The sequence below is a fragment of the Gymnogyps californianus genome, chromosome 18 (genome assembly GCF_018139145.2).
Source record: "Gymnogyps californianus isolate 813 chromosome 18, ASM1813914v2, whole genome shotgun sequence".
Lineage (NCBI taxonomy): Eukaryota > Metazoa > Chordata > Aves > Accipitriformes > Cathartidae > Gymnogyps > Gymnogyps californianus.
The window spans coordinates 267,800-290,857 of record NC_059488.1 but is presented as its reverse complement, the minus strand read 5'-3'; the positions used below and the strand labels follow the sequence as shown (position 1 = coordinate 290,857).

The window sequence follows — 23,058 nt, the reverse complement described above, 5'->3', positions numbered from 1 at the left end:
TGCAAATGCATTCTCACGTCTTGTGCCACCCTCCCTGCCCAGCCAGGACCCCCCTCGACCTGCCCTGAGGTCCCTCCCGTGTCAGGATGGGTGCAAGGGGGCCACAGCCACAGGCACCAGCTGTACCAAAGCTGGGCAACACTGAGGGCAAGGGCAGGAGCTGGGGAGGAAAAGCTGCGCAGAGCAGAGGGCTGCGGGACACAGAGAGGGCAGCACACTGCAGCAGGCATCCCTGCAGCCTCCCTCGGAGGCACGCCGTGCCACCCACCAGGTGAGCAACACGAGGCAGGGCTGTGCCAGGGCAGCAGGCACCGCAGGATGCCCCCGAGGAGCTGCATCGGGTGAGGGGAACCGGCACAGCCATGGCAGAGCCCTGGGAATGGAGCCGGCGGGATGGCGCGGGTGGCGGACACGGCCCGGCCCCATCGCCCAGGGTGAGGGCAGCGGAGGGCACTGTCCCTCCAGAACCCGCGGTCAGGGAGCTCTCCGGAGCAGATTTGGGAGAGGGATGGGGGTGAAGCGGGGCAAGTCCAAGCCATGTATCAGAGCTTCCAGAAATCAATAAAGGCTTTGCAAGCAAGACAAGCGTCTGTCTGGAGTGACCAGCCCCAGCAGCTCTCCTCCCTCGCAGGACTTCGCACCGGCCTCCCAGTCCTCTCCCAGTGCCTAGCAAAGGCTGGGCCCATCCTCCCAGCTCTCCAGGGAGCTGGGGAGGCTCTAACCACTCACTCACCAGCCCACTGCCACAAAGCTGGCAGGAAAGTGAACTCTGAGCCCCTGACCCTCCAGGTTCCCCTGAAATTGGCCACAGGGTTCCTGAGCAAGGGAAAGGCAGAATGGACCGACACATCCGCGCTGTCCCAGTCCCCAGAGACTGGCTGGCTAAAACCACCTTTACTGGCAATAAGTTAAGCACAGGCAATCTTTTCATTACATAGCAATATAAAAGTTCTTTAAAAACCTCACCAATTCATGGCAAGTGAGGCAGAGAGGTGGCTCCTGCCAGCAGGGAAGAGCTGCAGGGAAAAAAAGTCACCGCTTCTGTCACCCCTGTCCCGCCTGTCCCCCCCACAGGCCCTGCCACCACACCAGCTGAGGATGGGCTGCCCGCTCAGGCCTGCCTGGCACTGGCTCCAGCCCTCTGGGTCCCGCTTGCCCCGTTCACCTCCCTGGGCACAAGGGGCTCAGCAGGCCCAAGGTGCAGTGAAACCTCCTCCACCAGCCACACATGCGGTTGACAAGGCTCTGGTAGGGCTGTCATTGGGGGACGGGACAGCACAGGTCAGGAGTCCTCGAAATCCACTCCAGACGGTGCCTTCTTGCTAGAAGGAGATGGAGAGAACATCACAGCCCAAAGCCCCACACCCTGCTCCCATGCAGCTACAGAGCAGAGTCCACCGGATCTCTGCGCAGCCCAGCCCCAGCACTGGGCCTGGGAGCAGCACCGGGCCTGGGAGCAGGACCTACCTTTTGAAGCCAGGGTTAATGAGAGACTCTCCCGGGATCTTCCTCTTGGCCGGCAAAGCTGAGCCAGCACCCCTGTTCTTCCTGGGGCTGGGGTCTGCCTCGGTCAGGCACAGGCAGGATGGGGATTGCAAAAGGTCAGCTAGTTGCTTTGGCTGCCCTGCAAGCCCCTCCATGCCCAGGGTGAGCCTCCAGCAGCCCCATCTGGGAGGCCCAGCATCTGTGGTGGGTGAGGTAGGGCCAAGCCTGGTCTCCTCTCCCAAAGGAGTAGGGAGCCATCGACCTGCCACGGCCCCCAGTCTGGAAGAGCAGCGAAGCCTGACCTCCTCATGGAGGCTAGCGAGCCACCTGCCTGGCCGTGCCCGGCATCTGACCTGAGCACAGTGCATCCCAGACACCCCGAGAGCCACCGCGCTGAGCCCTGGCCCCTTCTGTGCCAGGAAGGGCACCAGAACAGTGGGGCAGCTGACAGCAGCCACAGCCAAGGGGACTCAGAGCGTCCTGGAGAGCACATGGACACGGGACCAGCAGCCTCCTAGGGAAGAGAAGGCAAACAAGCAGCGGGACCAGGGGAGGTGCCCCTGGCAACTGCCTACCTGGCAGAAAGAGCTGCTGGCTCCGGGCAGCGTTCTTCTCAGGGCTGCAGGAAGATGCCAGTGTCTCCACCGCTGCTGAGACAGGAACTAGAGCTCGCGACAAAGGACCTCAATGCAGCATGCAGCACCCCAAGCCTCCCCAGCAAGCTCCCTCCCCTCCACAGCCAAACTGAGCCACATTCTCCTCTCAGCACTCCCACCCAGGCTGCCGCTACCCCAAGATCTTCCTAGATCCCTAAAACAGAGACCTCTGTAAGGCGACTCCCACACACAGAGATGATGGTGTGGTGCTGGCCATGAGGACAAGGTTGTGTTTCTGCACAGAGACGCAACACTGCGTCCTCTGGTCCCACGCAGGATCTCTTCTGCCCGAGGTGGTCAGGTGCAGACCCTGGCCAGCTTTAGGTACTGGCCAGCCCAAAAAGGAAAAAGAAGGCAGCACTTCTGCTGCCCAGCCCTCCTGGCCAGTCCACCCGGGACCAGTGAGGAGAAACCACCCTGGACGAGGCCAGGGAGGCAAAGCCTTCTCCCGTTGCTGGCAGAGCTGGATCACTTGGGGCACCTTTGAGTGGGGGGGATGATACCGCGAAGGTGGCAGGGACCTGCCCGCCCTCCTCCTGCCTTTACCCCCTTCCAACACCCCCCACAGACCTTCCAGGCGTCTCTCCAGGCTCTCGACGCGCACCGCCATGCCAAACACCAGCGCCTGGAGCTGGCTCCTCGCCTCGGCGATGGGCAGTTTGAAGAGATCCAGGGCCGAGCACCGGGCTTCCTCCCGCAGCTGCAGCGTGGCCTTCCCCTCACCCAGGCTCAGCGAGGCGGCCCCCCGCCCCAAGGCCTCCCTGCGCGGGCGAGGCCGGGTGAGGGGGGCCCTCGGCGGAGGGGCCGGGTCCCCGCGGCTGCAGCACCCACCTGAGCTTCGTGCCGTGCTCCTCCGGCTGGCACCGCTGAGGAGGAGAGGGGACACGTCCCGAAACGGCCTTCCCCGGCCCCCAGCCCCGGCCCAGGGCCCGGCCGGGGCCCCACCGCCACCCCGGCCCGGGCCTGGGCCCTTCCCGCCGCCCCGGCCCCGGTACGTACGCAGCCGAGCGGCGGGCGGGCGCCGAGCTCCCCGGCCCAGACCTCCAGCGCGTCGGTCACGCTGCGGGAGGCAGCGGCTCAGGCTGTGCCGGGGCCGCTCGGCCCCAGCCCGGCCCCGGCCCCGGCCCCGGCCCCGGCTCCGGCCCCACACTCACTAGACGGTGCCGCCGGGGCCGGGGCCGGGGCGGCAGTAGCAGAGGTACCGGTCCGGCCCGGCCTGCAGCAGGTGGAAGGCCCCGGCCGGCTCCGCCATGGCGGCAGCGCCGGAAGGGGCGGGCGAGGCGCGCGGGCCCTCCCCGGCAGTGGGGCCGCCAGCCCGGCCATGGTCAACCTGGGGTTGCGGCGGGTGGAGGACAGCGTAGCCGCCAAGCACCCGGTGCGCGCTGAGGGGGCCGGGGCGGAGGCGCCGGGGCCCTGGGGTGCCGGGGCTGAGGGAGCCGGGGGTGCGGGCGGGCGGCGGGGGGCCGGTGGGGCCGGAGCCGGCGCCCCGCGCTGAGTGTGTCTCTGCAGGCACTGCAGCAGTACGCGGCATGCCAGTCCCACGCCTTCATGAAGGGCATCGGCACCTTCCTGGCAGGTACGGCCTGGCCCGGCTCCCCCCGGCTCCCCCCGGCCGCTCCCCAGGGGCTGCGGGCAGCGCAGGGTGGGGGGGCGGCCCGGGCGGGGCCGTGGTCGGTAACGGCGCCCGGCCCCGGGTTTCGGCAGCCAGCGGAGCCGCCTTCGCCGTGCAGAAGCTGGTGAACAAGAAGCTGCCGTACAGCCTGCAGTGGAGCCTGCTGCTGGCCGGGGGTGAGTGTCCTGCCCGGCGCTGCCCAGGCCCAGGCAAGCCTGCGGGATCCCGCCTTGAGCGGGGTAGCAGCAGGAGCAGGGCCGCGTTGCAGGCAGAAGGGCTGTTTGTCCTTCGCGTGGGGGATTTTCTCCCCTGGCTTCTGTCACATCCCTGCTCCCCACGGCCCCAGGGGGCTCAGGGATGGCTCGCAGGCAGCTGCAGCAGCTCATAAGCTGGCAGGTGCTTTCCCCACCGCTGCCCTTAGCAAATGCCCTTGCTGCCAGCGCTTTCGGGAGCATCTTGGTCTCTTCAGCTGCAGGGTCCCTCGCCAGCTATGTGGTAACCAGAGCTGAGACACAGAAATGCTCCGACTTCTGGATTTACCTGGAGACAGGCAAGTCCCCACAGGAGCTTGCCGTGGCTGGTAGGGTGCCTCAGCCCGCAGGTACGTTCACATCTCTCCCTGCTGCTTTCCCTGGGCTTGTCATGCCTGGTTCTTCCCTGCTGCAACAATTTGCTGTTCCTGCCTCATAATTAAGCTGGCGACTGTTTGTGTCGTTGCCAAAATCCCCATGTAAGCCCACGCTGGCAGCCCGCAGCTGAGGGATGGGAGCAGGCACCTGGGGTGGCAGCAGTGCTAGGGCGGCTGGAGCCCCCTGCCTGGTCTCATGGCTCCCGTGTCCCTCCGTGCTCTGGGCCCATCACCTGCGCTTGCAGGTACCTGAGCAGGGCTGGCAGCGTGGGGTGGGAGCGCTCGCTTCTGCCTGCTGCCCTGCCTGCTTTGTGAATTCACAAGAGCCAGCGTGAAGGGCTTGTTTGCTGGAAGGGGAGGGAGAGGGTAGGAGATGGAGGGAGGCAGTAAACCCTTCCACACCCCAGTTGCTCCGTGCAGTGGGCAGAGCTGGAGTGGGCGGTTCCCACAGCTGCTGGCTGTTTTCTCCCACTGGTATCTTGAGCTCCGAGAGCTGGGCCTAGCTGAAGAGGCTTTAAACACTTCACCAGGGCTCTGTGGTTCTCTCACCGCCCCTGGCAAACACGCCAGGATAGTCAGGGGTCCAGGGAGCTTGTTCTTTCTGTTGCAGAAAATCTGCCCAGCCCAGAGGACAGAGAGAGCATGGCACCGCGGGTGAGGAGGAACAAGTACGGGGATGTTGTGGAGTAGCTAGCAGAGCACAGCACACCGCACCCGGGTCCTGCTTTACTCCTTCCTGCCTGCTCAGCCTGCCTGTGCTGCCTGCGAGACTGGTGGGCTCTGTGGTGCTGCCTGGCAGCTCGGATGAGTCAATCCTGCAGTGAGAGCGTGGTGGAGGCACCGTAGGGATTGCTGCCTCCCAGGTGGCCTCTGAACATTGCATGTGGTGGGCACAATAAAAGTTGAGAGCTGAAAGCACACGTTGTGGATGAAGAGAAGGCTGGCGGTGGGACAGGAAGAGCTGGGGTGCAGGTGGTAAATGTCACCCTGAGGCAACCTCTGCAGTAAATGTTGGAGCAGAGAGCTCTGGTCCCTCTGAGGCCATGGCACTTGCAATCCAACAGCACAGGGCTGTGAAATGACTGCAGGCACGGACGGGTCTGGGCTAAGCTGTGAGAGGGCAGAGCTGGTGCTGTGTGCTCTGTGTTTCTTGAGCCTAGCCGGTCACAGTGCCCCTGCCACCATAGCAGCAAGGCTTTTCTCGCCTGCCTGAATGGGGCTGAGCTGAGCCCTGCAGCTGCATGGCCTCCGGGAGCGTCCTCTCTGCCCCCGCAAAGGGGGGCACGCGTGCCCAGAGCCCCTCTGTGCAGTGCCGCCTTGCTCTCAGGGCATGTCACCTGGCCGGTCCCAGACTCTCCATCCAGATCCGTAACCAGCCAGCAAGGGAATGGTACTGTCTCGAATCCTGTACACCCAGAGGGGCACGTGGGAACATTAAGAAGCCTCTTTTACGTCATTTTTTTTCCTAATAGCAAACTCCAAGTCATGGCTAGGGCAAACTGGCTGCTCTTGGTGGATGTCCAGCTCCCATTCAGCTGCAGCTGAATTTCTTAGAAAGGGAAACTAAGCCTGGGTTCTGGAAGCCAGCTGGTTTCTTAGAGCGGAGTGGCAGCGTTTCAGCTTCAGAGACCAGGAATGCCTCCTTCCGTGTGAGAGCCGGAGACAGTCCCCGAGCCTCGCCACGGGAGGGAGTCCCTGTGCTGGGGAGACGAGGGGTCCGGGGAGGAAGCTGGGTTTGAGGGCTCAGAACACCATCTGAACTGGAATCACATTTGCCCTGTGCAGAGAGATGGGGAGCAGCCAGCGAAACACCTAAAAGCAAAGTGGCTGCGGGGAACGGGCAGGTTAAGCCAAGCACGGCATACCGGGAGCTCGGCCGGAGCAGGGAAGGGTGTTGGTAAGCGAGCAAACCTGTGGAGCGGAGGTCGTGCCGCCTGCGAGAGCAAGGAGGGCAGCGAGAAACCGCAGCTCTCGTTAAAGCCGCTCCTCTCCCGGGGTGTGCGGAGGAACGCGGCGGGGCGGGAGGCTCTTTCCAGATGGGCTTGATGAGTCGGGCCTGGCCCCGGCGGCTGGATACGTGCCGTGGTGGCTCTGAGCTGCCAGCGACTGCACGAACAAATTGCCAACCCTGCGGGCTGCTCTCCTGCCCTGCTCGGGTACCAGACCCGGTCCCCTGGGAGCAGAGGCTCCCTATGTGTTTTCCTTGCGTGCAGGCTGCGGCCGTGAGCGCAGCGGTGAATGCACGGGACAGAGTCAGCTCGGGCGCTGCCTGCTCACGCCTTTGGGATGACTGGACCTCTAGCGCCTGAGAGACCTGAACTTTGCAACCGTGGCTGCTTGAAACTCTTCCACCTCCAGGTGGGCCTGAGTCTGGAGTGAGGTTGCAAGCCCGTCTTGGTCCATCTTGGGGGATTCTCCCGGCTGGTAGAGCATACGAAGCCATGATGGCATCTCAGCACTGGCAGGCCGCAAGGGATTGAGACTTCAGGCAGAGCCTGACCTGTGGCTGTGTCCGAGTAGACCCCGTAAGTGGCTCTACCCCTGCGGGACAGCCAGGCTTGATCAGCCTGTTGCTGATCAAGAGCCACAGAGCCATAGGAGTGGTTACAAAGATTTATTTCTGATTATAAAAAAACCAACCAAACAAAATCAAACCTTCTGCACATTCGCATGTCCCTGGTTTTACTCATTTGGAAATGAAGGCGCATCCTCCCAGCTGCCTGGTGTGGGGAGATGCAGGGCTCAAAGCAGCAGAAAGCCCCACTCCCGCAGCGAGCCCATCACCTCTGCGCTGGCACGGCCACGCACCAGAGAGCCACAGGGGCTTTTTGTGCCATTGCTGGGGGGACGGAGGAGGCTCTGGCTGTGGCAAAGGCCAGACTGGCTTAGGAACAACAGGAATGGGGAAGGCACCGTGTCTGGTTGCTGAAGGGGGACCTGCTGCCTACTGCCCGCTTCTGGCTGTTGCTAAGCCCCTACCCAAAGCCCCTGAGCTGAGGCCGGTGGAAGCCCAGGCCAAGATCTGGCCCTCAGGAAGGTCAGTGGGTTTGTGCCTCGGCCAGAAAGACAGCGTGGACTCTGGGTGATGCCCAGAGCTCCCCGGGAGGCAGGGCTGGTGCTCCAGGGACATGCTAGCAAGGTCAGCTATAAGGACTAGTGTAAGTAGTACTCCCCACCCACCCCATGCACATGAGAATAAATCCTGCTGTTGTCTGGACTCGCTGGCCCAGTCCAGCCCAGGTCTGGTGGCAGAAAGATGCCCCAGGTCTGAACGTCCAAATCCTGAGCCTGCTCCGGGGTCCATCCCTGAGTAGCACTGGGAAACCCTTAAGCCATTCTTCTGCAGGGCCAACCGTCCTCTTCTGTCCCCCCCCTTTCTGCAGCTTGAAAGCAAGGGGAGGGCAAAAAGGGACAGCTTTCCTTCTGGGACAGGCAGCATTGGGTATTGGAGAAGGACATCTCCGAGCACTTGCCGCATCCCAAGTGTTCAAGCCACGGAGACTCCAGCAGGAAGGATGGTGCTGGGTTCTGCAGACAAGGCCCACCCTGTCCCTGCCGTTAGATTGCGAGGGACTTGCTGCGCCGGAGCAGGCAGACAGCAGTCACCAGAGATGTCAGGGTGGTGACCACAAAGAGCAGGATGAGGATGACCCAGTAGTTGTACATCATGCTTTTGTGGGAAGAGGGCTTCTCTGCTGGGATCATGTTGGTGAGGTTCAGCATGTAGCCCAGGGCCCAGCCAATGGAGGTTTCTCCTGCCTGTGGAAACAGCATGGCATGGTCACCACCCTGGTCAACCCAGCTCTGTGGCCCTCAAGAGACTTTCCAGGGACCACCTCACTCACAGCCCAATGGAGGAGAGGGGTTTGGGGCAGCACCCTGAGCCCTTGCTCGCCCACGGGTCCAGCCAGCCCAGGGACAAAGCAGTGACCATCCCATGCTGAGCTGGGCTCATCCGATGGGAGCAGGATCTCATCTGCTCGGGCCAGTCCTGATCTCAGTGCCCATCCCATGGCTTGTGCAGGTGAGGGCACTTGGCAAAGGTGAGATCCTGCCCTGAGATAACTTCCCAACAAACTAGAGCAAAGAGTTTTTTGAGATGGCTCGTGTCTTGTGCTGGTTTTGGCTGGGGTAGAGTTAATTTTCTTCATAGTAGCTGGTAGGGGGCTATGTTCTGGATTTGTGCTGAGAACAGTGTTGATGATACAGGGATGTTTTTGTTATTGCTGAGCAGGGCTTACACAGAGTCAAGGCCTTTTCTGCTTCTCACCCCACCCCACCAGCGAGGAGGCTGGGGGTGCACAAGAAGCTGGGAGGGGACACAGCCGGGACAGCTGACCCCAACTGCCCAAAGGGATGTTCCATACCATAGGACGTCATGCTCAGCATATAAAGCTGGGGGAAGAAGGAAGGGGGGGACGTTGGGAGCGATGGCGTTTGTCTTCCCAAGTCACCGTTACGCGTGAGGGAGCCCTGCTGTCCTGGAGATGGCTGAACACCTGCCTGCCCATGGGAAGTGGGGAATGAATTCCTTGTTTTGCTTTCCTTGTGCATGCGGCTTTTGCTTTACCTATTAAACTGTCTTTATCTCAACCCACCAGTTTTCTCATTTCTACTCTTCTGATTCTCTCCCCCATCCCACCACGGGGGAGTGAGCGAGCGGCTGCGGGGTGCTTAATTGCTGGCTGGGGTTAAACCACGACATGTCTTGAGGGCCAAGGAAGGACTGGAGGACCTTGAAATTCCTGACTTTGTGACCACCCTACAGTCAGCTCAGCTCATTTTTTTCCCTCTCCCAGAAAATGCACCCAAAACCTGGGAGTCCCATCCTGCCCATTCCCCGAGATCCTCCCTCACATTGTTTGGCTCTTTCTTGGTGTGGGATCATCTCTCCCACAGGGCTTTTTGGCCTAGCTCCGAACAGATACCACAGGATGGGTATGTGCTCTGGTGTTACCCACCTTCTTCTGGAAGGCGATGTTGGGGAAGGAATGGTTGTTGAAGTTGTAGCCTTTGGTGGTGAGCAAATAAACGAACATGCTGACAGCGCAGTAATCCGACAGCCTCTTCTCCAGCTTGGGGGCTTTCTGGAGCAGCTGGATGGGATGCATGGAGGGAGAGAGAAAAGGGGTCAAGCCAGCAGGGTCCAGGCTTTGTTTCTGTGGCCTGAAGGTGGTTGCATCTGGCTGGCCAAGGCGCTGCCCATACCCACCTGAGCCTCTCCTGGTCCCATGTGGGAGCCGTCACCCACCCTCTCCCTACTCCGTGGGTGCCAGGACACCCAGCCCCCTCCAAGGGCTGCTCTCAGAGTCTGGGTGATGCCCCAAGCGAAGCAGCCCTCTCCTCCCCACCATGCCTGGGGAGCCCACCTCACTCCAGCTGGTGGCACAGATGGTCTCAGCAGCATCCTTCAGGTCGCTGGGCAAGTGCACGGGTTTACCCATCACCGTCCGGATGAAGTCCACTGTGTAGAAGAAGGCAGAGAAGGCCTGATGGAGGAAAGGAGGCAGCTGTGGGACAGGCTGGGAGCAAGCCTTCTCACCACAAACAGCCGCTCTGACCAGCGTAGTGGGCACAAGCGACCACCCTTGCAGAGCTCGGGGTCTGGCTTTGCCGCCACGTGATGCCGGGGGGCTGGGGACACCTGCCCACCTAGCAGCCAGGCCACCACCCCGCTCCGTGCCAGGACTTACAATGAAGTTTCCTGAAACCTCTGGCTGGAAAATCCCGTCAAAGGAGCAGCGGGAGAAGGAGCAGGTGGTGAAGCTGAAGAGCTTGCTGACATACAGAGCGCAGAGGCTCCCGTTCCCGGTGCCGACCACGGTGACGGTGGTGTTGAGGGCAAGGCTTGGCCTCTCCTTCTCTGTGCAGGGGCTGTCGTAGATGCTGCTCAGTGACAGGCTCTTGTGGTAGCCCGTGGGCCAGCAGGGATGGGGGACGGTTGCTTGGTAGCTCTCAGCCTGCTGGAGAAGCGACGCACGGGACATGTGAGCCATGCCATAGCCCTGGCTCCCCCAGTGCTGTAGAGAAGCCCTGGCATTGCTGCCTGCCTGCCTCCGTTTCCCTGCCAGGGAGATGCGGAGGAGCTTGGGCAGCGGGATGCAGAGCTGGCAGTTGCCACAAGCATCTCGAGATGACTCAGGACGTCTTGGCTCTGGCTGATGTGTGCAAGACCTTATGGAGAGGGTGGGAGGAAGCCCTGGGACCACGGGAGAGGGTCAGGGGCAAAACCCAAGAGTTGGCTGGGAAAGGTGTGCAGCCGGCCCCGTGGGGCTGGGGGACGCCCCTGTATAAACACCAGAGTGAGGGGGCAACTGCAGGGTGATGACAGCCAGCATCTCCATCGAGCACATGCCGGTACCTGGAGGAGCTTTGAGAGCAGCCTCTTGAGGACCTGGTCCCTTCCGTAGCAGAGGAAGCTGTGGGTGTACACTTTGTACGCCTGGCCGTACAGCTTCAGCATCACCTCGTTTCTGGGGTCTTCGATGGTGTCCCTGGTTTCAAAGGTGATCTGTGTGGAAGCGCCCCCGAAGTCCATGGCCCCCAGCGTCTTCTTCTGGGGCTGGATCCATTCCCCGAGCCACCCACGCTGAGCAAGGAAGACAAGAGCGGGGATGTGATGAGCTGCAGGACAGCCTGGCCACCACAGCCATCCCTGCTGGGCGCCACGATCCCCTGCCCACCTTGATGAAGTTCTCCAGGAGGTAGTTTGCAGTGACCCAGCCGAAGACCCCTTCCTCTTCCCCTGACAGAATCTTTGCCCCCCGGAAACTGAAGGGGTACGACTTCAGCGTGGCTGCCACGGCACTGAGGACGGCGTCCGAAGCCTGCAGGTTCATGATGCTGCGGGCCAGGCAAGAAGGCAGAGTGGCAGGGCTGCGCCAGGGTGCTGTGAGCAGAGCCCCCGCTGCCCGCACAGCCCTCAGGGCCCAGCCCCGCCACGGCACGCGGGGTGGGAGGCCGGTGGGTCCTCACCCGGGTACCTGTAGGGATGTCCCCCAAAAACCCCAGCTAATTCCCCTTGTGTCTGCCGGAGGAGGCAGGTGGCAGGGATGGAGGTGTGCTCCCTCCTCCTGAGCCATACCCCGTGGCTGGCTGGGTGAGGGGGGCATGAGTCCCTCTGTGTGGTTTTCGGGGGGTAACTATTCTCACTGCATTCCATCAGGCTGGCAATGGGTGCAGGGGAACTTTCCTCCTGGCTAGCTGAAAAGACTGGGTGGGTTATCCTGGTGCTGGCCCCACGCCAGCCACTTTTCAGCCAGGGATGTGCTGGCTGTGCCCTGCAGAGCATCTCCTGCTCTGAAAGGCAGGAGCACCTCTGCAAGGGACGTGGAGATGGGCAGCTGAGAGGGTTAGGAGCTTCGCCTGGCAAAGGGGCAACATCGCAGCTGTCCTTCACCATCTCCACTCCTGCCATGGGTGGTGAGATGGCAGGGTGGTGTGGCAGGGCCCCCCAGGCAGCGTTTGAGGCCAGGCAGCTGGCACGGCCAGAGCAAGCACTCACTTGAGCAGGCGCATGCCGGCTGTGGCACCCAGGTAGAGCGGGGTGCCCGCGTGCTTCTCCTTGGGCACGTCTCTCAGAGCCTGGTTCAGGCAGTGCACCAAGCTTGTCCCGGCAGCCGGAGGGTTGGAGCTGTAGCTGGAGATGCCGGGACCTGCGGAGAAGAAAGAGCATTGCTCCTGCGGGTGGTGGGATGATGCTCGGTGGGAAGATGCTTGGTGGCAAGATGCTCGGTGGGCAGCTTTGCCCCTCCCAGGCTGTTCAAAAGGCAGGTGCTGCAGGTTTCTGTGGGCATGGAGCCATCCAGAGTCCAGCCACATCTCCCTACCCACACCGCATCCCCCACTGGCTGACAGCCTGGGAAAGGTTGCTTAAATGGAGAGTGGAAAACCATCCCTTGCTCCTCACTGGGCTAGGCAGGGAGCTGAATTGTTTCCTGCCGGTTCAATGCACGCCAGGAAAAGACAAACCACAGGCACGCACAGCTGCGTGCCTTAGGGGGAGATGGGGGAGGTTTTGGGAACAGAGCTGGACCCCTTATAACACCTCACTGCACTGGTGAGTACACAGGGAGGCAGCTGGGCACGGCAGGGACATTCACATCATCGTGGTGCCCTGCCCGCAGGGGACGAGACAGACCCTGCCACCAGCCACTGGCCCCTGGGGATTGGGACAGCCCTTACCCTCCACATCGCACATGCTGTGCTCGCTGACCACCCCGGTGTCGTTCTCCTTGTCTGCAGGCCACTTGTAGACGAACATGGCCGTGTGGGAGGACCCGGCGTCCAGCACGATGCCATACTGCGGGGGGGGAGGCAGTGGGTCAGGCCTGGAGGCAGGAGACCCCCTTGGCTGCCCCAGGCCATCCCAAGGGAAGGCACTGAGGCTCAATGACCTGTTGTGGCCGGCCGGTCCTGCCCTGGCAGTGCCCTGCCCAGCAGCTTCAGGAGCATGGTCTGGCAGAGGCGAGCACTGCTCAGCCCGGCATGGCCCGGCACGGGGCTGGGAGTGGGCGCTCTCCCCAGCCAGGGATACTGGCCACCCCAGGACACCGCTCGGCACAGCACAGGGACTTCTGACTTTTTGGGCATGGGGACCTCCTTGCCTCCTTGAGCATGGACCGGGAGGCTCTTCCCCCGCTGCTTGCTCCCATCTCCCCGCAGCATCGCTCCTGGCCAGCGGGCATCCATGCTGAGCCATGCTGGCAGGTCCCTGGGGCCACTGAGGGGGGGAGGGACACCTGGGAGCGGCCCCTCGGGGATGCAGCTCGCCAAAGAAGGGCAGCCAGGCACCTCGTCCCTCCTGCCCTTGTATGGCTTGGCCATTCTCCGGCTATAAATAACCCCTCTCCCTCCTGCCAAAGAAGGTTACCCAGCTCCCAGTGAGGGGCCGCCCCATGCTGCCTTCAGCCCCCCCCGGGTGGACCCCTCTGCCTCACCCCGCACTGCCCGCGGGCTCGGGGCTGCCTGCCCTGGCCCCTCCGTGCCCCCGCCGGAGCTGCTCCGCTGCCGGAGAGGAGGCTGCGAGTCTTGCGGGGGCAAAGCAAGGCAGGATCCCGCGCTGCCCCAGCTGAGCATCTCTGGGGTGAAACCGCTTAAGGCTTAAACCTGGCTTGTCCAAAGGCTCTGTCTGCTGCCTGCCCTGCCTGGACCCAGGTGGAGCTCCAGGGCTGGGGCAGGCAGCTCCTCTCCCTGCCCAGCACCCGGGAGCCACCCCAGCCCTGCCTGGTGAGTGCCCCTGCTCCCAACCCTGTCCCCATCCCTGTCCCTGTCCCTGCCAGCTGCAGAGCGGGCTCTAGCTTGGGTGGCTGCAGGGTTGGGTTTTGGCCAGCTCAGGCAGCAGAAATAAAGTGTCAGGGCACAGGCAGGGATGCCGGGGGTCCCTGCTTATAGGCAACTCCCATTCCCATGTGAACCCATGGCCCCACACCAGCGGTACCCCCTGCTCCCCCAGGGAACCATTTCCAATGGGTGACACCCCCCCAGCCTCCCCTGGCTCCCATTAACTGTCAGTGGCTGGCCACATGCCCTGGGGCCAAAAGCTACGAGCCAGCAGAGAATACCCTTCTGCAGCCAGACTGGGGCTGGTGTGCCACGGCACTGGTGTGGGGGAGCAGCTCCTGGTGATGCTGAACCCTGCAGAGAGGAGGAGGGGGGCTCAGGCAGCTCTCCCCCCCCCCCCCCCGCTGCTGCTCCAAAGCACAAAGCTGGGGAGCAGGACCCCCAGTTTGGGCTATTTCTGGGCTGGGTGCTGGGGTCAGTGCCCCAGGCAGCCTTGGGGGGGCTCTCAGCCCCCTCCTCTGCCCAGCGTGCTGTGGGCCACACACCCCCTGGTACTGAGTGTCCCCCCATAGCACCCTCTGCCTCACCTGCCCGCCCCAGGGCCCTGTGGGCACCCCCTGCACCCCCGGATGGGCAATCACCCACCAGGCATAAGCACAAGCAATAAAGGATGCTGAGTCTGCCCCAGCGAAGCTGCCTGTCCCAGGGGACACCCGCTGGCATGTCACCACCAGCTCCCAGCCCCACAGTCCCCTCCGCACATCCCCTTCACTGTCCCAGCCCTTGTGAGTGGGCGCTGGCATCCCCACAAGGGGTCCCCAGGGAGGGTCCAACCCCAGCAGGTCCCCCTGCCCACCTCTGCCACACGTGTGCCCATGCGCCCTGCGGCCACCATGCAGGTGTCCCCGGTGTCCTCACAGGGCACAGCACCACCTTCGCGCCACCTCAGATATCACCTGGAGTGACACTAGCATTGGCAGGGTGACAACGCTGTCCCCAAAGGGAAAGCATCAAGAGGTCACCCCCAAACCTGAGGCTGAGCACAGCCGGGACGCCGGAAGTAGTTTCCAGCCCCAGGATGACATGGGGGGGCTGCAGCCCACGGAGGGGGACGGGGCTGGAGACGGGGATACCTACGGGGTGGTAGGGGCTAAGAAATGCTGGAGCAGGAGGCAGCGAGGATGACCCGCAGCACCAGGGACACCTGGTGCCACACACCAGGAATGGGGACAGCCTGGGAGAAGCCATGCTGGGGCTGCCAGATCGACCCCGTGGCAGGAACGGACATGGGCACGCGAGCTTGGACACACGGCTGGATCCAGGGGGGGCAGGGGAAGCCCCATGTGCCTGTGGCGGGGGGAAACCTGGTTCAGGGGATTTCCTCCTGCCTTCGCCAGGGCTGGCTCGGCTGTGCCCTGCTTCCAGCCCCACGGAGAGCTGGCACGGGGGTGCACGCGTGGGGTTGCACGTGTGGGGGGGTACACACATGTAGGTGCACATGTGCATGGATGTGTATGCACGTATGTGTGCATGTGGTGTGCGTGCCTGCAGGTGTGCACATGGGGGGGTGTGTGCATGGACATATGCACGTGTGTGCAAATTTAGGTGTGGAGGTGCACGCATGTGGGGGTGCATGCACATGGGTGTGCATGGGTGAGGTGTACATGCACGTAGGTGTGCCGATGTGTTTGTGTGCACATGGGTGCATGTGTGTCTGTGCGTACATGAATTTAAGTGGGTGTGCGTGCGTGGGTGTGCGTGGGCATGCATGCGAGTGTGCGCCCGTGCGGGCACGCGTGTGGGTGTGTGCGCGCCTGGGGCAGCCGTGCTGCCAGTTCAGGCCCAGGGAAGTGGCGCACACGTGGCTGCAACTGTGGCTCTGCCGCCCGCGCAGGGCGGCCGGCAGCGAGAGGCAGCACTGACTCCGCAGCCAAGGCAAGCCCCATGGGGAGGTGTCACGTTGGGGGTGACAGTGACACCGCTGGGGCAGGTTGCAGAACCAGCTACCCCACGCAGGCGCATCCCGGTGCCCTTTGCTGCCAATGCCTGCGGGTTGGGGTGGAGGTCTCTCCCCTCGGACCCTGGCCTCCACACAGGCAGAGCCCATCGCTCCCAGGTGCGGGGCAGCAAAGATGGGCAGCAGCCCCAGGACTCGTGGGTGAGGGATGGTCTGCGGGACCCCCTGACCGGTGGTGGCCCAGCCACAGCGGCGGAGGCAGCGGCGGAGGCAGCAGCGCTCGGGCCGGCCAAGGTAATGACGTGTGGCAACATGAACCACCGCAGCACGGTGGGCACTGCCAGCTGCAGGGAGTGCCCGGCACCCAGCCAGCTGCCGATGCCATGTCTCGCTCCCTGGCCGCCCTGGCATGAGAGGAGCCGCGGTGGCCTTGTGCCAGCCCCCTCTGCTCTGCTCCCGGGGGGTGCAGGGTTTTGCACCCCAGCCTGTCCCCACGGAGGAGCCGTCCTCCCCGGCAGCACTGGTGATGGTGAGCAGGGGTGGAAGCCACGTGCGCAGGCATGTGCACACAAAGGGGCCGAGGCAGACCCGGATGGCCAAGAGGGTCCCCAGGGATGAAGGAGAGGTCCCGTCCCCTCCTCCAGACCCGAGGGTACACACACGCCTCTAGCACCCACATGGGAATCGGGGATTGGGTCACCCACAGTGGGGCTGCGATGGTGCCAGCCCCTGTCCCTGCCCCAGACCCTGTCCCAGCCCCTGTCCCTGTCCCAGCGCCTGTGCCCAGGCATCGGAGCCACTGCCTCACCCAGCGCAGAGCGAGCCACCGCGTGGGCACGAGCCGTGGCCGAGCTGTGGGCTCGCAGCCGCGCTGGGGGCACAGGCAGCTTGTCTGCAGGGGCCCTGCAGACAGGAAGCCCCGGGAGGGAGAAACCCGGCTGAAAGCCCATCTCGTTAGTGATTTGCGGTGTAAGCACTGCCCTCAGCTCTTCCAGCCGAGGTGTCCTGCGCCTGCCAATGAGCAGGCTGGAAATGAGGGCTGGAGGGACACAAGGATGCCCTGGCACGCTCCCGTGCTGACGCCTGGCTCCCATCATCCCTCTCATCTGCCTCGGCACGCTCGGCTGCCAGCACCCCGGGGCTTGGCGGGGCCTCACACACACGTTCGTGGCCCTGGCCCCAGCCCACGGGACAGTTCCCAACCCCAGCATCTCCTGGTGGCACAGGGATGACGGATTTTTCTAACAACAGGACCCCCTGACCAGACCCTGATGATGCTGCAGGGCTGGGGGACACGGGGGTCCCCGGCATGGCCCTGCACTGGGACAGTGTCCCCGTGCCACCCCTGGCCCCGCTGCCTCCTGGGTCACCCCTTTCCCCACGGGCTCTGCCCTACAGCGGCATCGCTCAGCCCAGCCCAAGCCAGGGCTGCTCAGTCCTGAAGCCCCTGCAGAGGGACGCAGAGGGCGGTGATGTCCCCAAAGGCCACAGGGCAGCAAGGTCACGAGTAGGGCTCAGGGCTCCTGGTGAGGTCATGGCTCTGCCCAGAAATGTCCCGCACCCCGGGGGAGGAGGCGGAGGGGGATGGTGAGAACTGCCCAACTCGCTGCGGCGTGGCACCATGCCCTGTGGCCGTGCCCGGGTCTCCAGCCCCCCACCCCATGGGCTCTCCAGGCTGCCCCATGGTGCAGCAGAGGCTCAGCCCTGCCCCACAACATCCCACCTCCCTTGAGGGTGGCGAGACCCATGGGGCCCCCAGATCTGCAGTGGGTTACGACAGGTTTCCTTCCTGCTGTGGGAGCCACAGCTTCCCCAGGACGGCTGGCAGGGGAAGAGCCCAGCAGGCTTTGTAACAGCCAGTGAAGAGATTTGCCAAAAGAAGGAAAAAAAGGGTTGTCAAGAGAAGGCAACAGCTCCAAGCCATCAGGCAGCAGTGCCGTAAGACCCACTGCAGACCCATGAGGGAAGGGGAACATCACACTCACAGGATCAGTCCCTCCAGCAGCAGGATAACTAATCCAGGGTATTTTTAGGGCTCCCAAGCAAAGGAGCTGGAAAGGGAAGATGTGGAGCTGTAGCTCAGCAGTGAACAGCGCTATCACCCAGCAGCTGCTGCTGATGTGGACCGAGCCAGCAAGGACCACATCTTGCCCAGGCAAGTAGGGAGGACGTGCCTGGGGTCCCCCACAGCAGGACCAACCTCCTCTAAATCATGTTGGCGTATTTTAGGCTGAGTTAGACTAAGTCAAAGCTTTGCATCCCCAAAATAGCCCTGAGCTTTGCGTAAAAGCAAACCCCTCGGTGCCTGCCTGGCGCCAGCCCCATGAGAACAGTCACCGCCGTGACACCGGTGCCGAGCTCCGGCAGACAGCGCCTCACCGCATGCACTGTGCTGGACCTCACGTGCGCTTGGCACATCCGGGAACGGCACAAGACCCCAAGTCCCCGGGCCAGGCAGCGCAGCCTTGGGCAGAGCAGGGCCAGGACCCATGTGAGTGTTCGAGGATGCTCGGCCCCAAACCACAGTGCTGCCTGCGGAGTGGAAGGTGCTACCACTCAGAGAGAGAAAAAGGACAAAAAAGCACAAAAATTAAATTTCTGGGAATGCATCTGGCTTAAAACCAAAGCTCCAGCTTGGAACCAGGAGGAGAAAAGGCTTCCCAGGCTGACCCAAGTGCTGCACACAGGGCTCCCAGTACCGATCCATCTAATTCCCCTGTGTCCAAAGAGACAAAATCCATTTTGAAACCAGCCAAGGGCACTGCCCAAGATGCCCCAGCACGTGGCAACGGGTGGCAAAGAAAGGTGTCACAGGGAAAGAGTTAATCATTGCTAGTTATACTAACAGCAGCGAGTATCATCTTGGCTAAGCCAGCTCATTTTCTCAACCTGATCTTCATTACATCTGACAAACCCAGAGAGAAGGCAACGCATCTGGCATTCAGGCTGGCTCAGAAAGTTTCCAAGCAAATTGCTTGGGATGAGAAAAAGGGGGTTTTGGATGAACCGTTTTCCAGGACAAGAGCCTGCTCCCCACAGAATAGCTCGGTCTGTCACTGACAAAATACGACTTTCTTAAGACAAAAGACTTGGGCTGCAAAAGAGTCAACTGGGGGACTTGGCCAACAAGAAATTGCTTGGGAACTTCTTTCAGCATCTGAATTTACAATGAAAAAGAAAAAAAAAGCAGCTCGTTTTCATAGGGAAGTGCATTTCTCATCCGGCAGCGCTGGCTCAGGCGATGCAGCTGGAGCCCAGGAACGCCGGGCGATGCTGGGGTGCGCAGGGGTGCCCCGACCCAGACAGACCCGCGGCAGCAGATGCTGACACGGCAGCTCTGGCCCAAGGGGCCGCATCCAGACACGCTACCGCTATTTTTTTAGTGTGTCCAAAACATTCCTCTCTCAAAGCGCAGGTCTGAGGTGCCGGGGATGGGCGGCCGGCTGTCCCCGCAGCCGGGGGTCTCGCTGCTGGCCTGGCGGCGGGGGCAGCCCCGTCCCCGCGCAGCCCGGCGGGGGCTACTCCCTGCGATCCCCACCCCGCAGCTGGGGACCCCCCAGCCCCAGTAGCCTCCCCTGACGCTGGGGATCCCCTGGATGCCGGAGCCTCTCCCGCACTGGGCATCTCGCAGACCGGGGTGCCCACTGCGGCTCCCCCAGCCCCCGGTAGCCCAGGTGTCCCCCCCCCCCCGGTGCCGCCGGCCCCGTCCCCTCCGAGCCCGGTGCCCCCCGCGCCGGCCCGGCTCACCTTGAAGCCCGGCGGGCCCCGGGCGTCCCCGGAGCCGAGGCAGAGCAGGAGGATGCCCAGGAGGCAGCCGAGGGCGAGGAGCAGGAGGACGGCGGCGACCCGGCGGGCCATGGCGGGGCCGGAGCTGGGGCAGGTGAGCGGCTCCGCGGCGGCTGCGGCGGCTCCTGCTGCTGCTGCTGCTCCTCCTCCCCCGCCTCCTCCTCCTCCTCGCCCGCCTCTCCCGGCTGAGTCACCGCCGCCCCGGCCCACCCGGGCGGGACACCGGGCTCCGCCGGGCTGCGGGGGGCCGGCCCCGGGCTGCGGGTCCCACGGCTGCCCCTGCCCCGGGCTCGGCTCCGTCCTGCCCCCCCGCCCCGGGCATCGCCCCTGCCCCGGGATCAGCCCCATCTCCTGTCCCGGGCATCGCCCCTGCCCCGGGATCAGCCCCATCTACCCCCCCGCCCCGGGCAATGGTCCTTGACCCAGGACTCAGCTCCATCCTGGCCCCCCCGGGCATCACCCTTGCCCCAGGATCAGCCTTGTCCTGCCCCCCACCTTGGGCATCACCATTACCTCGGGGCTCGGCCTCACCCTGTCCCTCCTCCCCGGGCATCTCCTCTGTCCCCGGGATCAGTCCCATCTTCTCCCCCCACCAGGCATTGTCCTTCACCCAGGACTCAGCCCCATCCTGCCCCCCCAAGCATCACCCCCACCCCAGGGCTCAGCCCAGAGATGGGTTTGGTAGGAGGCGAGAACACCCTGAGCAACAGAAAAGCTCCGAGAAAGCGTCTCACCTACCATGATTAACAGCTACGAATATATTACCACTTTAATCATTACAAGGAGTTTGTGACAGCCCTGAGGAGCCCAGACGTATATTGAGATTGTTTTTAATATGGTCACAAGTGAATAATGTAATGCGTTTCCACATGGAGCAGTGAGCCAAGGAAGGTTGGGCCCCTGGCTCTGAGAAGGACATTTTGAGCTTGCTTACACAGAGGGATAAAACAGTGAACAAAATAATAAACAAGGAGATATCACCAAGGAGAGGAGGCTGAAGGAGGATGTGGCTTCCAGCCCAGCTGGGTTGCAGGCTGGAGGGTCACACTTCAGCTCCTCGCAGCTTGCCTCACTCAATTTTTATCGAAGCAAGCCAATTTTTCTGCCACTCACAGCTGCCCTGCATGTAGCATGCACTGCACCAGCGCTGGGGTTTCTGCAGAGCTTCCTGCCCATCGCTGTGGTATCTGGGTGCAGAGGCGCTGGAGGGGCCCAGCCCGTGCCGAGGGCTTGTGGTCCGGAGCCCTCGGCCCCGATGTGCCGCTGCGTCACACTGCCGCTGGAGATCCCGGGGGAGGCACGCTCCAGTTTTGTCCCCTGAAGCAGTGACGGGCAGCAGAGTCTGGGGAAGAAAATGGCTAAATAGGGGCACAGAGAGTGACCCTCGCCCGGCCAGTGCCCATTACCGCAGTGCAGGGCTTCTCCACAGGACTGCTGTGTTCAACCTGTGAGTCTGTTTGCAGCTGTACCTACCTCCTCACTTCAATTCATTAAGCATTTAACCTCTGGAAAACCTGTGTCGATCAACTCCAAGACATTAATATACTGATTTATCTGAAAAAATTATTCCCCTTTGCTGCTGCTGCTGCTAAGACCGCAGGAGACCATAGTCTTGTCTCTGAGGCTTAGCAGAGCATCGTTTCTGCTGCCTTCCTGCATCACTGCTGACTTTAAGGCTCTTCTCAAGTTTCCACGGGGAAATACCTGCCTGTTCCTGACTCTTCTTGCTACCTTCCTCACCCGTCCGGTGTTCCCGAGGCACACAGCTGGAACCCTCACAGGTGCAGCCGCACCAGGGATTAACACAGAAGCAGAAAAGTCTTCTCTGGATTGCACTTAATCCCTTTCCTAAGAGCTGCCAAGCCTCCTGTTTCTCTTTTTGACTGGACAAGCAGTGAGAAGAGGTCTTCAGAGACTGAAAAGGAACGAAAAATCTCTCTTCTGAATGGTAGTGAGCAGAGATGTAGCTGGGAGAGGCCTGTGGGGGTAGGGATGGTCCCTTGCTCCTCATCCTTCTTTTGCTTTCAGGGACTTCGGAGCAAGTCCCTTTCTGGCAGGCAGTTACTCGGTGTGGTGGGACCCTCCTGGGATTTGAGTGGAGATGTGAGTGTCTTCCATACCTTGGTCTCACGCAGACTTGGCCATCCTGTTCCCAGGTTGCCTGTACATGGCATGGAGCGGGGGGTTTGCATCCCTTCCCAGTGCAAGGGGGGCTGTTCCACCTTCTCTGCACGGGGTCGCATTTGCCACCCTCTGCCCGGCCCCAAGGGGCAGGGGGGTTGAGCCGAGGTCTGAGGGAGCCTGTCCCCAGCCCTGGCCGATTGCTGGTGTCCCAGGAGACTCAACCTCCAGCACAAACAGGGAGGCACCAAGAGCTGGGACATGCTGGGCTGGAAATGCTCCCGGCCACGCAAGGGGAATGACTGCCACGCAAACCCACGTATAGCCAGAGAAATATCTCCACGATGGTGCGTTCAGGCGGGGAGCACACCGACACCGCTGTCCTGAGCTCAGCCTGGCCAGGGTCAGGCGCTGGCTGCTTCGGCCCCGGCAAGGGGAGGCTCCCATGAGCTCTCATTTCTCATTGTGTCCCATTTACAGGAGCCACCACTGGTGAGGAGAGCAGGGCAGGGCAGGGTGGCAGCGCCTCTGCCCACGCTGTGCAGGCAGCCCCGGCCACTCACAGGGAGAACCCAGCCACGTCCCCGGGGAGGAGCAGGCGCCTGTGCTGAAGTGGCCACCCCAGGTGGGCAATGCCTGGCAAGGAGCATGAAATGAGCTCCAGGCACGAACAGTTCAGTGGGAAAAAGAAAGCAAGGGGCAGGGAGGGCTTTCTCCGTGATGGAAGATGGAGCAGGGGATCTCCCAATGCCGTGAGAAGGTGAGCGCAGCCTTGTTTGTCTGAGGAAATCAGGGACATGTGGATTTTGGACACCAGCAAAACAAGGCTGGCATAGATGTCACCTCTGCGGGACTCCAGGTTGTGAAGCAAAGGACCTGCCTGAACAAGCAGGTTCAGTGCAGAAGCAGCTGCGTGGGGAGCCAGCACAGCCCAGCCTGGTTGTCCTGCCAGCCTGCCAGCCTGCCACTCTGCCACCCTGCCACCCTGCTGCCCTACCGCCTCCCTGCACCCTGACATGCTCCTCATTGTCGTCGTGTTGCACAGCAAGGCAGGGGTGGAGGAAGAGCAATACCGGGTCTCAGGGCCCTGCGCTCCAGCGAACAGCAAGGCTGCCCAGCGCCTCTGGCATCCCGCTGTCCTCATGCCCCCGGTGCCATGTTCTCTTCACTGGCTCACGTCCAATTTTTCATCCAATAGTATCCCCAAGTCCTTCTCCGCAGGGCTGCTCTCCATCCATTCATCCTGCCTTGAGCATCCCCAGGGACAGAGGCACATGGTGAAATTTTAGGGGGCCTGCTTTGATAGCAGGAGGGACAGAGACCCTCAGCATGACCAGACACTTACTGGTACCTGAAATAACCATATAATAAATCAGATGCAGGGCCAGGGTTTGCTGTGAGACAGCAGTAAGTTCCCCATGATGTAATGCCAATTTTGCATGTTTACAGCCTGTGTATGCAGCGTCACCTCCGTAAGCGTGGGCTGTCACCTCCGTTACGGGGCCAAGGCAGCGAAGGGCCAGGCGTACCT

At 62.3% G+C, this 23,058-nt stretch overlaps 3 protein-coding genes across 7 annotated transcripts; 1 reads left to right on the top strand and 2 right to left on the bottom strand.

The window, feature by feature from the left end:
• Window positions 1–853: 853 nt before the first annotated feature.
• Window positions 854–3,393, bottom strand: PAXX (PAXX non-homologous end joining factor). Of its 4 annotated transcripts, XM_050907934.1 has the most exons (7): window positions 3,296–3,393; window positions 3,141–3,201; window positions 2,973–3,007; window positions 2,712–2,902; window positions 2,061–2,135; window positions 1,468–1,561; window positions 854–1,322 (listed from the first exon to the last, which is right to left on the bottom strand). In XM_050907934.1, exons 1-7 carry the CDS (start codon window positions 3,391–3,393, stop codon window positions 1,283–1,285), a joined length of 594 nt encoding a protein of 197 aa, XP_050763891.1. In that variant the 3' UTR covers window positions 854–1,282. The 4 variants fall into 4 exon arrangements, with proteins under 4 accessions (XP_050763891.1, XP_050763892.1, XP_050763889.1 ...); XM_050907935.1 differs by lacking the exon at window positions 854–1,322 and having other exon boundaries at window positions 1,464–1,561; window positions 2,061–2,132; XM_050907932.1 differs by lacking the exon at window positions 854–1,322 and having other exon boundaries at window positions 1,494–2,135.
• A 69-nt stretch (window positions 3,394–3,462) lies between these two features.
• On the top strand, window positions 3,463–5,490 carry TMEM141 (transmembrane protein 141). Its single transcript, XM_050908027.1, has 5 exons — window positions 3,463–3,516; window positions 3,651–3,717; window positions 3,846–3,929; window positions 4,223–4,354; window positions 4,992–5,490. The coding sequence occupies exons 1-5, from the start codon at window positions 3,463–3,465 to the stop codon at window positions 5,069–5,071; spliced, it is 417 nt and encodes a 138-aa protein (XP_050763984.1). The 3' UTR covers window positions 5,072–5,490.
• Window positions 5,491–6,980: 1,490 nt separating this feature from the next.
• On the bottom strand, window positions 6,981–19,478 carry ENTPD2 (ectonucleoside triphosphate diphosphohydrolase 2). 2 transcript variants are annotated; one of them, XM_050908025.1, is made up of 9 exons: window positions 19,368–19,478; window positions 12,566–12,683; window positions 11,886–12,036; window positions 11,065–11,224; window positions 10,743–10,970; window positions 10,075–10,344; window positions 9,751–9,870; window positions 9,343–9,477; window positions 6,981–8,140 (listed from the first exon to the last, which is right to left on the bottom strand). In XM_050908025.1, the coding sequence occupies exons 1-9, from the start codon at window positions 19,476–19,478 to the stop codon at window positions 7,940–7,942; spliced, it is 1,494 nt and encodes a 497-aa protein (XP_050763982.1). In that variant the 3' UTR covers window positions 6,981–7,939. The 2 variants fall into 2 exon arrangements, with proteins under 2 accessions (XP_050763982.1, XP_050763983.1); XM_050908026.1 differs by having other exon boundaries at window positions 10,075–10,341.
• Between the last annotated feature and the right edge of the window lie 3,580 nt (window positions 19,479–23,058).